At 46.5% G+C, this 12,006-nt stretch overlaps 2 protein-coding genes across 2 annotated transcripts; one reads left to right on the top strand and one right to left on the bottom strand.

Annotated features, from left to right (window-relative positions):
* The first annotated feature begins 2,453 nt into the window (after window positions 1-2,453).
* On the top strand, window positions 2,454-8,318 carry Mitd1 (microtubule interacting and trafficking domain containing 1). Its single transcript, XM_051204439.1, has 7 exons — window positions 2,454-2,621; window positions 4,582-4,683; window positions 5,258-5,394; window positions 5,986-6,072; window positions 6,781-6,896; window positions 7,529-7,589; window positions 7,831-8,318. The coding sequence occupies exons 1-7, from the start codon at window positions 2,471-2,473 to the stop codon at window positions 7,924-7,926; spliced, it is 750 nt and encodes a 249-aa protein (XP_051060396.1). The 5' UTR covers window positions 2,454-2,470; the 3' UTR covers window positions 7,927-8,318.
* Window positions 8,319-10,414: 2,096 nt separating this feature from the next.
* Lipt1 (lipoyltransferase 1) lies at window positions 10,415-11,668 on the bottom strand. The gene has a single exon (XM_051204352.1). It carries the CDS (start codon window positions 11,666-11,668, stop codon window positions 10,547-10,549), a length of 1,122 nt encoding a protein of 373 aa, XP_051060309.1. The 3' UTR covers window positions 10,415-10,546.
* Window positions 11,669-12,006: the final 338 nt, after the last annotated feature.

The raw sequence follows: 12,006 nt of genomic DNA, 5'->3' as shown, positions 1-12,006 counted from the left end.
ATTCTGTGGAAAACACTAGTACGTTTTCAAATACCTCACCTCTCAAAACTGTCAAGGTCATTGCAAACTAGAGACCTGAAACACTGGTCAGAAGGATCCCAAGAACTACAATCTTATACATAATGTATCCACATTGGTATATGGGTGGGGTCCTGGAATATAAAAGAACACTGGGGAACACCAAAAAGAAAATCTGTCTGAATAGAGCAAATAACGCTAATAATGCAAAAATGATACTTGATATTAAAAGGGGAAACTGAGTATGAAAGGTATAGGAAGCCGGTATTAGCTTCACCAGTTGTCTGGAAATCTAAAATTGGCTAAAAGTAAAGTTCATTCATTAAAAAAAAAAAAAAAAGCTGGTACTATGAATGTTTCATGGGTGGAATGTTTGCCATGCATACACGAGTTGCTTGGGGCAAGAGTTAATACTGTCTCCCGTGGCTCTCCACTTTAGCCGGATGGAAATCTAAGATCCTAACCCTTGCCATTGCATATCACTGCCAACCTTCACCCATCTTCCCTCATATTCTCCTATTCTTCAGCAGAGTAGCTGGCTTTCCACATGACCCAGAACTGGTCAAGCTAGAGTTCTTCCCTTTGACTCTCTGGCATGCCTTTCTTTTCCAATTTTTGGCTCAAACTTTATTTTAGCAACAAGGTCTACCTGGACCACATTGCTTGAGTTTCACCATTATCATCATTGAACAAGGTCTACCTCCATCAAACTGTCTAACATTGTCAGCCACACTCCTGCCAGCACTCCGTCCCTTGTCTTACTTGGATACTTGTGTCCTATTGTAATTTACTGGCTTAACATTTAGCAGCTGTCTCTACTCAAAATGCAGGACAGTGCCAGAAGACAAGGACTTTATATTTTGTTTTAGATCAGTGTCTCTCAAACTACACTCAATATTTTCTGCTGGAATTTAACTTATAGACGTAAGCAGGTGTCACCATCAAAACTAACCGATTCTGTTGTTGGTCCCCAATAGTGTGTTTGTGAGAGTGAGCGTGAGTATGTGTGTGTGTGTGAGAGTGAGTGTGCATACTGGTAACCAAACCGAAAGCCTTTGCAATAGAAAACAAGTGCTCTCCATCTTCAAATTCTAGTCTCAATAAGGTAGAGGTATTCTTCCTACACAAAAAACAGAAAAATGGGGTTGGCGAGATGATGGCTCAGCAGTTGAGAGCACTGTTGCTCTTCCAGAGGACCCAAGTTCGATTCCTACTGCCCACATGACAGCTCACAAAAGTTTGTAACTCTAGTCCCAGGGTCTCTATCACATGACAGCTCACAAAAGTTTGTAACTCTAGTCCCAGGGTCTCCTTGGACACTGTATGCACATGGTGCACAGATATGACGGCCAAAACACCCATACACATAGAAACAAACAAACTGCAAAACACCAGGTATCACATGAGCTATATAACCTGTTCCTATTTTTAATATATGAATCATGTGTATATAAAGAAAAGTCTGAAGGTTGCCAAACTCGCTTTTCTTCTCCCTCTCCCCCAGTGTCTCTTAGTTTTTGTTCTTGTTGAATTTTTGTTTTGTTTTGATGTCTTCAATGACTCTGATACAGACGCCTCTTTACCTCCTAACTACAGCACCAGCTCTTAAGTTGTTAGGTTTTCTTTCTCTCTTTCTAAAGAGACAAGGTATACATCTATAACGTGGAGAAGACATTCCTGAAAAATGCAGAATATAGAATTCCGCACGCAATCAACTGAGATCTCTGAAGCCAACAACTGTCTCTCTCCCCTGAGTCCCCAGGGACTATAAAGTAGTAACCAGGCATCATAACGGCCTCTCAGCCAAAAGAGAAGGGCTAGACGGGTGACAGTCAAAGCAGTTTGCAAAATCACTGTGTTTAGTAAGCAGCAGCTATGAAAACCGCATTCTGCGTCGCAGTAACTTAAAATTAAAACTTTTGCCCGTTAAAGTTGTTGTTCCCCGCTGCTGCTCCGGGAGAGGCACAGAGAGAGCTGCAGGCAGGCAGGCTCGCACGCAGGGCTGCAAGGGCGAGGCTCCGGGAGAGCCGCGAATCAAGCGACGCCTCGGCCGCTGTCAGAAGCCCTGGGCGCGGGCCGACTCCGGAAGGGAGGGGGAAGCCGGCCGGCATCGCAGGGAGCAGGGAGAGCCCCGGGAAGAACGGCGCGCCTCCGGCTCCCGCAGCCCGACTCACCCGCTGCGTCCCGTCCGAGCAGCCCCGCAGCCGGAAGGGGCGGGGCGGCGGCGGCGGCGGCGGCGGCGGCGGGCGGACCCAGTGCGACCCTCGCAGCACGCCGCGGCCGTCACAGCGCGCGCGGCTCTTTGGTTCCGCGGGCGGGGTTGCTTGTTTTTCGTTCCGGCCCGGACGCTCCCATTCACAAAGCTCCGTGTGGGGGACTGCGCAGGCGCCGCGGGGCACGCCAGCTGCGCGCTTCCCGGGCTCGGCCGTGGGATCGCTGGCCGGCTGCGGCGATGGCTCAGCCCAGCCCGGGGCAGGACGCCGACAGCACGGCCGCGGTGGCCGTGCTGAAGCGGGCGGTGGAGCTGGACGCCGAGTCCCGGTTCCAGCAGGCGCTGGTGTGCTACCAGGAGGGCATCGACATGCTCCTGCAGGTTCTGAAAGGTCGGCTAGGTTTCGGTTTCCGCGCCATCCGGGGCAGTCAGGGGAGGAAAAGGAAACTTCCGAGCGGGCGGGAGCGGTCTGTCGGCTGCTGCTCTGCGGGACCGCGCAGAAGGGGCGCGGGGCACTGTCCCGCACTGTGAGAGACGGAGCCACATACAAGACATACATAAGCCCTGCTGGGTCTTGCGTCTGAGTGAAGCTTATGATTAGTAGTATTGTTGTTGTTGTTGTTCGTGGTGGAGCCACATATAAGACATACATAAGCCCTGCTGGGTCTTGCGTCTGAGTGAAGCTTATGATTAGTGTTGTTGTTGTTGTTGTTCGTGGTGGAGCCACATATAAGACATACATAAGCCCTGCTGGGTCTTGAGTCTGAGTGAAGCTTATGATTATGATTATTACTATTGTCTGTTTGCGACAGGATTTTCCTTCTCTCTGTTACTCTGTCTCCACTTCACGCCCCCAGTGTGACCCGATGAGTTTCATTAGGGTGGAGGTTTGTTTGCATAGGGATATGTGCACCTTACCGGTGACTACACCACTGAATAAACACACATAAAGACAGGGGCGGCTTGAACCTTTCCTCCTTCGTTCGTTCGTTCCTTCCCTCCCTCCTTCACCCCTCCCCCCTCTCTCTTATATTTGTAAATTTAAATTAGAGACACTCTTATTTTGCACATCAACCCCAGTTCAGTTCCCTCTCCCTCCCATCTTCCCATGTCCCCCACCGGCCCCCTCTTTCCCTCTTTCATGACAGGCACACGTTTGTGGTGATCCTGTACAGGTAATCACGGATGCTGTGAGTTAGAATGCAACGGACATGTCGTGCTAGAAAGTCTTGAGTCCACATTACTCCTTCCCTTCCTCTGGCTCTTATTCCCAGCACTCGGGAAGCAGAGGCAGGCAGATCGCAGTGAGTTTGAAGCCAGCCTGGTCTACAGAGCGAGCTCTGGGACAGCCAAGGCTACGAAGAGAATCCCTGTCTCGAAAAACCACGCACGCGCGCACACACTCACACACACGCGCGCGCGCACACACACACACACACACACACACACACACAGTATAAGCCAAATAAGCCTCCTCCCATGACTTTTTGGTCATGGTGTTTTGAAGAAACAATAGAAACCCTAACTAAGACAAGTTGGTACCGGCAGGACAGTGGGCACCTCTGTGACAGACCTGACCGTCGTTTCGGGGAGGGTTGTGGAAGGATTTTGGAACTTTATGCCAGAAAAGCTATTGAGTGTTCAGTGCTTTGAGCTGTTCTGTAAGGCTTGGAAGCTAACAGCAGCCTAACAGGCTGGGGACATCACACGGCCGGAGGGTTGTGAGATAGAACTCACTGCTAGAGAGAGAGAGAGAGAGAGAGAGAGAGAGAGAGAGAGAGAGAGAGAGAGAGGGAGGGAGGGAGGGAGGGAGGGAGGGAGGGAGGGAGGGAGGGAGGGAGGGAGAGAGGGAGGGAGACAGAGAGGGAGACGGAGAGACGGAGACTGCTCAAAAGCTGGTGGTGAGAAAAGAATTTGGCACTCATTTTTCACCATCATTTGGGTCCCAGGGATGGAATTCAGAGTTTCAGACTTAGTGGCAAGTACCTTTTCCTGCTGAAACATCTTGCTGGTCCCTGTCTTCCTCGTCTATAACAACTGTTTGTGTGCTGTAACTGGCTTCCTAGGGGAACTGCATGAATCCCTTGCAAGGGCGGCATCTCAGTGACCTCCCACTTGGAGGTTCCACTGCGTCCTAACTTTGTTATACAGGACCAGGCTCTTCATGAGCCTTTGAGAGAGGAGGTGCACTTAAAGCCTGTCCAAGGGAAGAGAGAAAAAAGATGTTTATTCGTCCAGAAGAACTACAGGAGGGCAGGCACCCAGCACACCGAATTTGAGCACACTGTAAAAGGGAAGGGAACTTGTGGGAAACTTGACAGAGTCCCTGTTTTTTCTTTTTCAATTTGCAGGCACTAAAAACGCCAGTAAGAGATGTGTTCTCAGAACAAAAATCTCTGACTACATGGATAGAGCAGAAAACATAAAGAAATACTTAGACCAAGAAAAAGAAGGTAAAAAAGCTGTTTTCAGGAACATGGCTGGGGTTGTTGCTCAGGGGCGGATGCAGCTAGAGGCCCTGCATTCAGAGCTCCTGTTTGTTGGATCGTGGATGGTCACTTGTCTGGGCCACTTGTGCCCGGGAGCTTAACATATTGCTCTGTGTTTCCATCTTCCTCATATATTCTTGTAAACAGTGGCTGGCTTTCAGTTTGGGACCTGGGACTCGATAGCCTTTGAATACCTGGTAAAAGCTTGGCCATTTTTAAGGCATTTGCAGATCACTATGAAACACATGGGTGAACCTCAGTTTAAGATTATTGCAGAGGAATACTGAATGTGGATCCTGTGTGTATGTTGTCTTGTATGAAAAGATGGAAATCATTAGACTAGCTAAAGACACTCCAGGGTCTTCTCGAAGGTTGCTGCGACTCAGCATTTCACGAGTTATGTATTTCTGGTGATTGAGAGGTGAGGTGGATCCTCTGGATCTGTCCTGAGTTCCCGGCTCATGGACGTCTGTGTGAGTGGGCGTGGCCACCCCACCTGAAGCACACTGGTCACACTAGTGTAGCTTGTGTTTCGTAGATGGAAAATATCACAAGCAAATTAAAATAGAGGAGAACGCAACTGGGTTCAGTTACGAGTCACTGTTTAAAGAATACCTTCACGAGACAGTTACGGAAGTTTGGATCGAAGACCCTTATATTAGGCAAACTCATCAGGTATGTGGAATGTGCTAAAACATAGAGACATGTAACTTTAACCGTACAGTCAGTCATGGATTTGATCAGAAATACTGTTAGAAATCCTACCTATGTTGACATATACAAACATGACAATATAACAGTAATGGGAAGTGTTTACATTGTTTTGGGTAGCATGAGTAGTTTAGAGATGATGTAAGTCCTCAGGAGGGTGTGTGCAGGTTCTAGGCTGATAGAGCATCATTTGGGATGGGGTTGGAGAGATGAGATGGCTCAGAGGTTAAGAGCATCTGTTGCTCTTCCAGAGGTTCTGGGTTCAATTTAAATAAATCTTTAAAAAATAAATAAAACAAGTCAGGTGGTGGTGATGCACGCCTTTAATCCCAGCACTCAAGAGGTAGAGAGGCAGGCAGATCTCAGTGAGTTTGAGGCCAGGGTGGTCTACAAAGAGTTCCAGGACAGCCAGACTGTTACACGGAGAAACCCTGTCTCAAAAAAGTAAAACAGACTTAAATAAAGTAATGAAGGAAGCATCTGTGGACAGGACCTTGCTGGACCCTGAGGAGAAACTGTACGAGTTAGTGCTAATCTATCCTTAATACCTTTCAGCTGTATAACTTCCTTCGGTTTTGTGAGATGCTGCTTAAGAAGCCATGTAAAATAAGAACTATTCACCTTCTCACCTCTGTGGATGAAGTAGGTACCTGACAGACCTCCTTCCTTCTTGACTTACTGAGTTCAGTTACAAGGAACCTGGTCCAGTACTTCAGCTACATGTATTTCCTTGGAAGCAACTTTCCATGTATGTAGTACCAAGCATAGCATATCTAAGAAAAAGTTATTGATTTGAGAGTGTTGATCTTCTATTCAGCCATTTTGTTGAGTTTGAGTAGTTTGTCATTTTAGTCTTGGGTGTCATCGATCATGCGCTCTGCACTAGTGACAGTTCTGTCCTTTAAATAGGAGTGCATCCAAATAATTAGAATTTTCTAGATCAGTCTAAGAAGTAGGCAGTCCCACATGGATGACTGAAATTCATTACTAAAATACATTTAAGGATGCCGGGCATGGTGACACATGCCTGCGTGCCTACCAACAGGGAGGCCGAGGTGGAGGGAGTCGTGTGGCTTTCACATGAGAAAAACAATAGTCTGTACAAAAACAATATTTACAGTTGTGAGCCTAGCCTTTAACGGCTGAGCCGTCCCTCCAGCCCTGTATAAAAACAATATATAAAAGAGGAAAAAAATTGCCCATTCTTCAGTTGCTTCTTTGAGACAGTAATATTGAAATTACAATTGAATCTTTTCAGTTTAATCTCTCCGTGGTATTCTTTGTATAGCTTATGGATAATTTAAGTTATTAATAACTGAGTAAGTAATTTGTGTTTTTCGCCACCAATAGGGGTTTGGGAGTGCACAGCAGAGCAGTGGTCTAGAAGAAATAAGACAGTCCCTCAGGAGTCATGGAGTGCTGTTGGAAGTAAACTTTTCTTCCTCTATACATGACCGAGAAATTAGGTTAGTGTATAATGCTTCATTTATTCATTTCTCTCATAGCTGAGACACGTCTTAAAAATTCCAATGCAACATAATTATATACGCATATTTAAATATTAAAACTTCAAATCATGCCGAAACTTGGTAACTTTGCTCTTTGGACAAGAAACCTAGGCGTACCTCTGTAGAGTGGACTTAATTAATTCCTAATCAGATAATGAGTGAGTTCTGTGTCATGGGGGGAGGAGTTCTTTTGTGGGGACCATAGCCGGTGTTCTAGTGAGACATAATTCCTTTCCTACTGAAATTACTATTTGCCTGGTGTGGCTTCCTTCGGTGGTATGTTCTAGTGGTGTGCTGTTGGTCAGGAAACATGCAGCTTCCTAGGGATCACACTAAGATCCCTTCTTTCCATTTAGCATGGTGCTTTTCCTATGGTACAGCAGAGAGACCCTTATTTTTCATACAGAGTTAATCAGAAGCTAACTATGAAAAATGGATGGCAGTACTGCCTTGTTTCCTTATAGGCTGATGGAGGGACTAGCCTGAGGTTTGTTTCAGCTCAAGCTTTTCTTTGTTTAAGGGGAAAGCTTGATGAGTCTTACCCAACTCTGGCTTGCAAAACTAACTCAGATGTCTTGGAATTTTAATAGGTTCAACACTGGATGGATGTTTAAAATTGGAAGGGGACTTGATTATTTTAAGAGACCACAGGTAGGATATGATTTATTTGTTTTTCTTCTATATTACATCTTGACTGAAGTTTCCCCTCTCACTTCCTCCTTCCAGCCCCTCCTCTCGCACCCCTCTCCTCCCCCAGATCCACACTCCCCCCCCCTTTCCCTTCATGGATATGATTTCCTGGGCTCTTAGTCTTCCGAGTGGCTGGCACTATGGTTGGAACGTCATGCTTTCTGTGTGTGTCATTTTTAACAGTACTCTCTTCTCTTCATAGGGTCGTTTTTCCCTTGGATATTGTGATTTAGATCTCAGACCATGTCATGAAACAACAGTGGACATTTTCCATAACAAGCACACAAAAAAAATATGATGTGTGGTAACCTCGCTATACATTTCTGCTTTAGATGGTTTCAGCCCATTTTCTGTTGCTAAAACTGAATACCCTCCGCTGGATGACATACAAAGAATAGAGGATTTAGCATCTGGGGAGGGTCTTCTTTCTGCATCCTGGCACAATGTCACAAGATGGCGTAAGCTTTGAAACAAAGCTTGTGGCAGAGTCAGTACCTCAGAGGTCTCCCGTCTTAACACTGCTGTACTAGGGACCAAGATTCAACTCACAGGCCTTTGTGGACATATTCAAACCATAGCAAGCAAAGCAAATGCTGAGCTTGTTTCTTTTCCCTTTTTTCTTTTTTTTTTAACCTCTGAATTATTTTTATAATATATGAATTTAACAATAAATGTTTACATTTCTACAAATTTCTGGGTCCCTAAATACGCTGTTCAGTAGATTTACAGTGTTTCTTTTGTAAGTCATGGAGTTAAGGGAAAGATTTTACCAGCTTGTTTGGTTGTCAGCAAGTATTTCACAGCTGTTATGAGGACTGCTGGGTGTTAATCTTGCTTCTGGGAGTTCCAAAATGAAAATCCCAGGCTACAGTGCTTGTAAGAGACAGATGGGCTGAGGGCCTCTTAATGAGAAAACAAGTACTTGTGGCTGAAGGTGTAACCCAGAGTGTGCCACTCCTGGGTTCCATCTCTGGCACCACAAACAAGCCCAGAGGTTACAGTTAAGAGAGCTGTCAGCCAGGCTTGATGGGGCATTGTTGTAATCCAGCACCGCAGAGGCAGAGGCTGCTGGATCCAGAATTCAAAGTCATTCTAGGCTCTATAGAGAGCTTGAGGCCATCCGGGACTGCGTGATACCTTGCCTCCAAAAAGAAAAATAAACGGTAGCCTTTGGGAGATGTTCTCTGGCTCTCGGATGTCCAGCATTACAGAGCGCCATAAAGTCAACGTTCCCTGTTTAGCTGTGCTCCTGTGACCGTCCTGCCAGGGCCCAGAGATGCTCTAAGGAGAGACTGTCCTGCCCCTCCCTGTGGTTATTGGACTGATGAAATAATGGTCCCCAATAATTGGCATTTCCCCAGGAATCTCATGCTGGGAGAAAGTAAGACAGCAGCTGTGGTCCCAGCCCGAGGAGGAAGAAATTTCTTTCACACAGTTCTGACAACTCAGGTCAGACTGGAGCCTAGACAATGAGGAGCCAGTGACACCCACACCCCAGGACGCCGTTGGAGGGGTCCTCACCCACCATCCCACTCACCTCCTTCACTGTTGGCTGCAGTGAGGTCGTTAAGGTTGGGAGTAACCTTTGCACCACCCTACTCCTCGGGACTTCTTAGGACAGGGTGTTCACTCTGTGGCAAAGGGTTGGTCTCAGAACGGTGTTTTTACTGCCTCCATTGGGTGTGTGCAGTCTCCAGTGCGCACTTTTAAAAGTTAATGTGTAAGTTGCCAGCACGTGATAGTTATACAATGGGATGGGTTTCACTGTGGTGTTTCCATTTGTGTTTAACACAGGATCATACCCACCTCTCCATTCTCTTATCATTACTTCCCATCCTTTCCTAATGGGCACTTTGGAAACTTAGTAGTAGTTGGCGTTGAATTCAGGAACATTGGACCCAGTTGGCCACCCCTGTCTTGAAACTCCATTCTCCTCAAGCACACGCCTCCGTCTTCCCTTTTAAATGTGAGAGTTGAGTGCAGCTGGGGGGTGCAGGTGAGTCGTGCATGTTCTTAGCATGCACAGAGTCTGGGGTCAGGCCTCAGAACAAAACCAAACTTCGTGTAGTATTCTCCTAAACTCAGTCTGTACTCTGTTCCTAAATGATTTCACCAGGGAGAATTCTCAGTGAAGAGCACCGAAAACTGCTGTTACTTGAGGTGAGCAAAATGTACGGGATTCAGTATAGGGAAGACGCAGACCACCATGAGAGCTACAGACTGAGATGTGGACACGGGTGTGAAAATTACAACTGAGAGCTAAATGTGTGTGTTCCATGTAAAAACCATTTTTTTTTTTTTATTCTTAATTGTAGTCTGATAAGTTCAAACACCTCTTACTAGACTTGTCAGTCCCTGAGGCCAGACGACATGGATGTGAACAGCAGCCGACACAGCGCTTGGTATATAGTGGACACTCAATACACATTACTGTGGGGGACAAGTGTAGGGCTGGGTTATTATTGTAGAGTTAAGGAGTAGCCAACAGTGGTGTTACACTCTGAAAAAGTTGGAAAAATAAAGACGTAAGCACAGGGATCTTAGCAGCAATGTCTGGGGACAGACTATGCTGATTCATGATGGTTAAAGACCCAATGGAAAGGTTGCCAGGTGGTGGCACACCTTTAATCCTAGCACCCGGGAGGCAGATCTCTGTGAGTTCAAGGCCAGCCAGGTCTACATAATGAGTTCCATGGCAGCCAGGGCTACACAGAGAAACCCTGTCTCCAAGAAAATAACAAAAAAGAAAGCCCAGAGACAAAATAACAAATTTATGAATCCCTGGACGTAGGGGTACATATCTTTAACCCCAGAACTCAGGGGCCAGAAGCAGGCAGACCTCTGCGTTTGAGGCCAGCCTGGTCCAATACCATGTTCCAAATGTCACTGAAACTGTCTGTAAAAACAGTTACTCGGGGTCACATTATCCCCCTGATTTTCTCACATAGAATCTTCCATTTACTGTGTAAGCGCTGGTCATCCGGACACGTCCTCAGTAGCATATTCGTCAGCAGGGTGGTTTCAGTGGGGCAGAATTTGCTGCCAATAAAACTTGAGTTTAACGTGTTACCTATTTCCGGCGGCAGCCAATGGCCAGGTGCTTTTATATCGAAGGTTTCGATGAGTCCATTCTTTACGTCTATGGACACCTGAATTTCCAAACGCGCCTGTTCACACGGCACGTGAAATGTGGCGTTGACGCTAAACTTAGGAGTCCGACCGTACACCCATTCCCAACCTTGCAATTCTTTCACTCTGCTGTTGATCCCGGGAAACTGTGTCTCGTCTGCCGGGTTTATTAGGTTAATGTGATTATCGGTGTGATGGTAAGCCGCATACTCCGCGGCAATGGCACTCATCAGAGTCTCACAGGTCAGCGAGGGGTCTTTTTCCAGGAGGTTCTTGACTACAGAGGGGATGCTGGGAGTAGCATTGCTCTTTATCCCTTGGAGTGGGCTCTTGAGCAGAGAAGACAAAGCCGCCCTGTCGGTATTGCACAGCAAGGTGCAATGGTGGTATGCGGCGATCCGGCCAATCTTCGATGCAGTTCCTGAGATTTTAAACTGCCCATCGAGTAACAGGTCAAACCTTTTGGTGGGCTGCACGTCCAGGTGGGGTTGGACAGCGTTCAGAGCTCTCACAATTAATCTCAGGTTTTCCATTCGGTCGTACTTGGTTTTGGTGGTAAAGAAGGTCAGGTTGATGTTACCCATGTCGTGGTACACTGCCCCTCCTCCACTCCTCCTCCGAGCCAGTTTTATAGCTTCCTGTCTCATCAGACGGAGGTTACATTCCTGCCATGGGTTCTGGTGCCTGCCCATGACAACACAGGGAGAATTTCTCCAAAGGAAAAGAACTGGCTTGCCGTCTAGATGTACGTGGTCGTGGATCCAGTCTTCTAAAGCCAGATTTTGATACACGTCATTGGAGGTCGACTGTAAGATGAGCCCGGGTGTTGCTGGGCTCCAAAAGCCGGCTGCTGGAACCTTGTGGCGACAAAGTAGCCGGAAGCAAGGCTTCGTTGAAAACCGGACTAGCATGCTTTTAGGAATAAGGCGGGAGAACAAAAGTTAATTCAATGAGGGAAAAAAAAATTAGATTCTATTCTTTAGTCATTTGTTAATCATTCAAAACTCATCGTAGGGTCCAGACCAGTTGCCTTCCTTGCCTTTCAGCTTTACCCTCAGCCTTGAACAGCTCCATAATAAAGTGTCAAAGGAAATCAACGAAGATAAACTTTTAATGTCAGCTAAAATGAAATAAGAGGACAGTTTTCATGTAGCAAGTATGGGGTAAATTAGTAATGAACAACAAAGCCAAATAATTTTATTTTTGAATTCACAGTACATTTTCATTGAGAAAAATAACAGAGTAGCAA

The sequence above is a fragment of the Phodopus roborovskii genome, unplaced genomic scaffold (assembly GCF_943737965.1).
Source record: "Phodopus roborovskii unplaced genomic scaffold, PHOROB, whole genome shotgun sequence".
NCBI lineage: Eukaryota > Metazoa > Chordata > Mammalia > Rodentia > Cricetidae > Phodopus > Phodopus roborovskii.
This window is presented reverse-complemented; position numbering and strand designations above follow the sequence as displayed.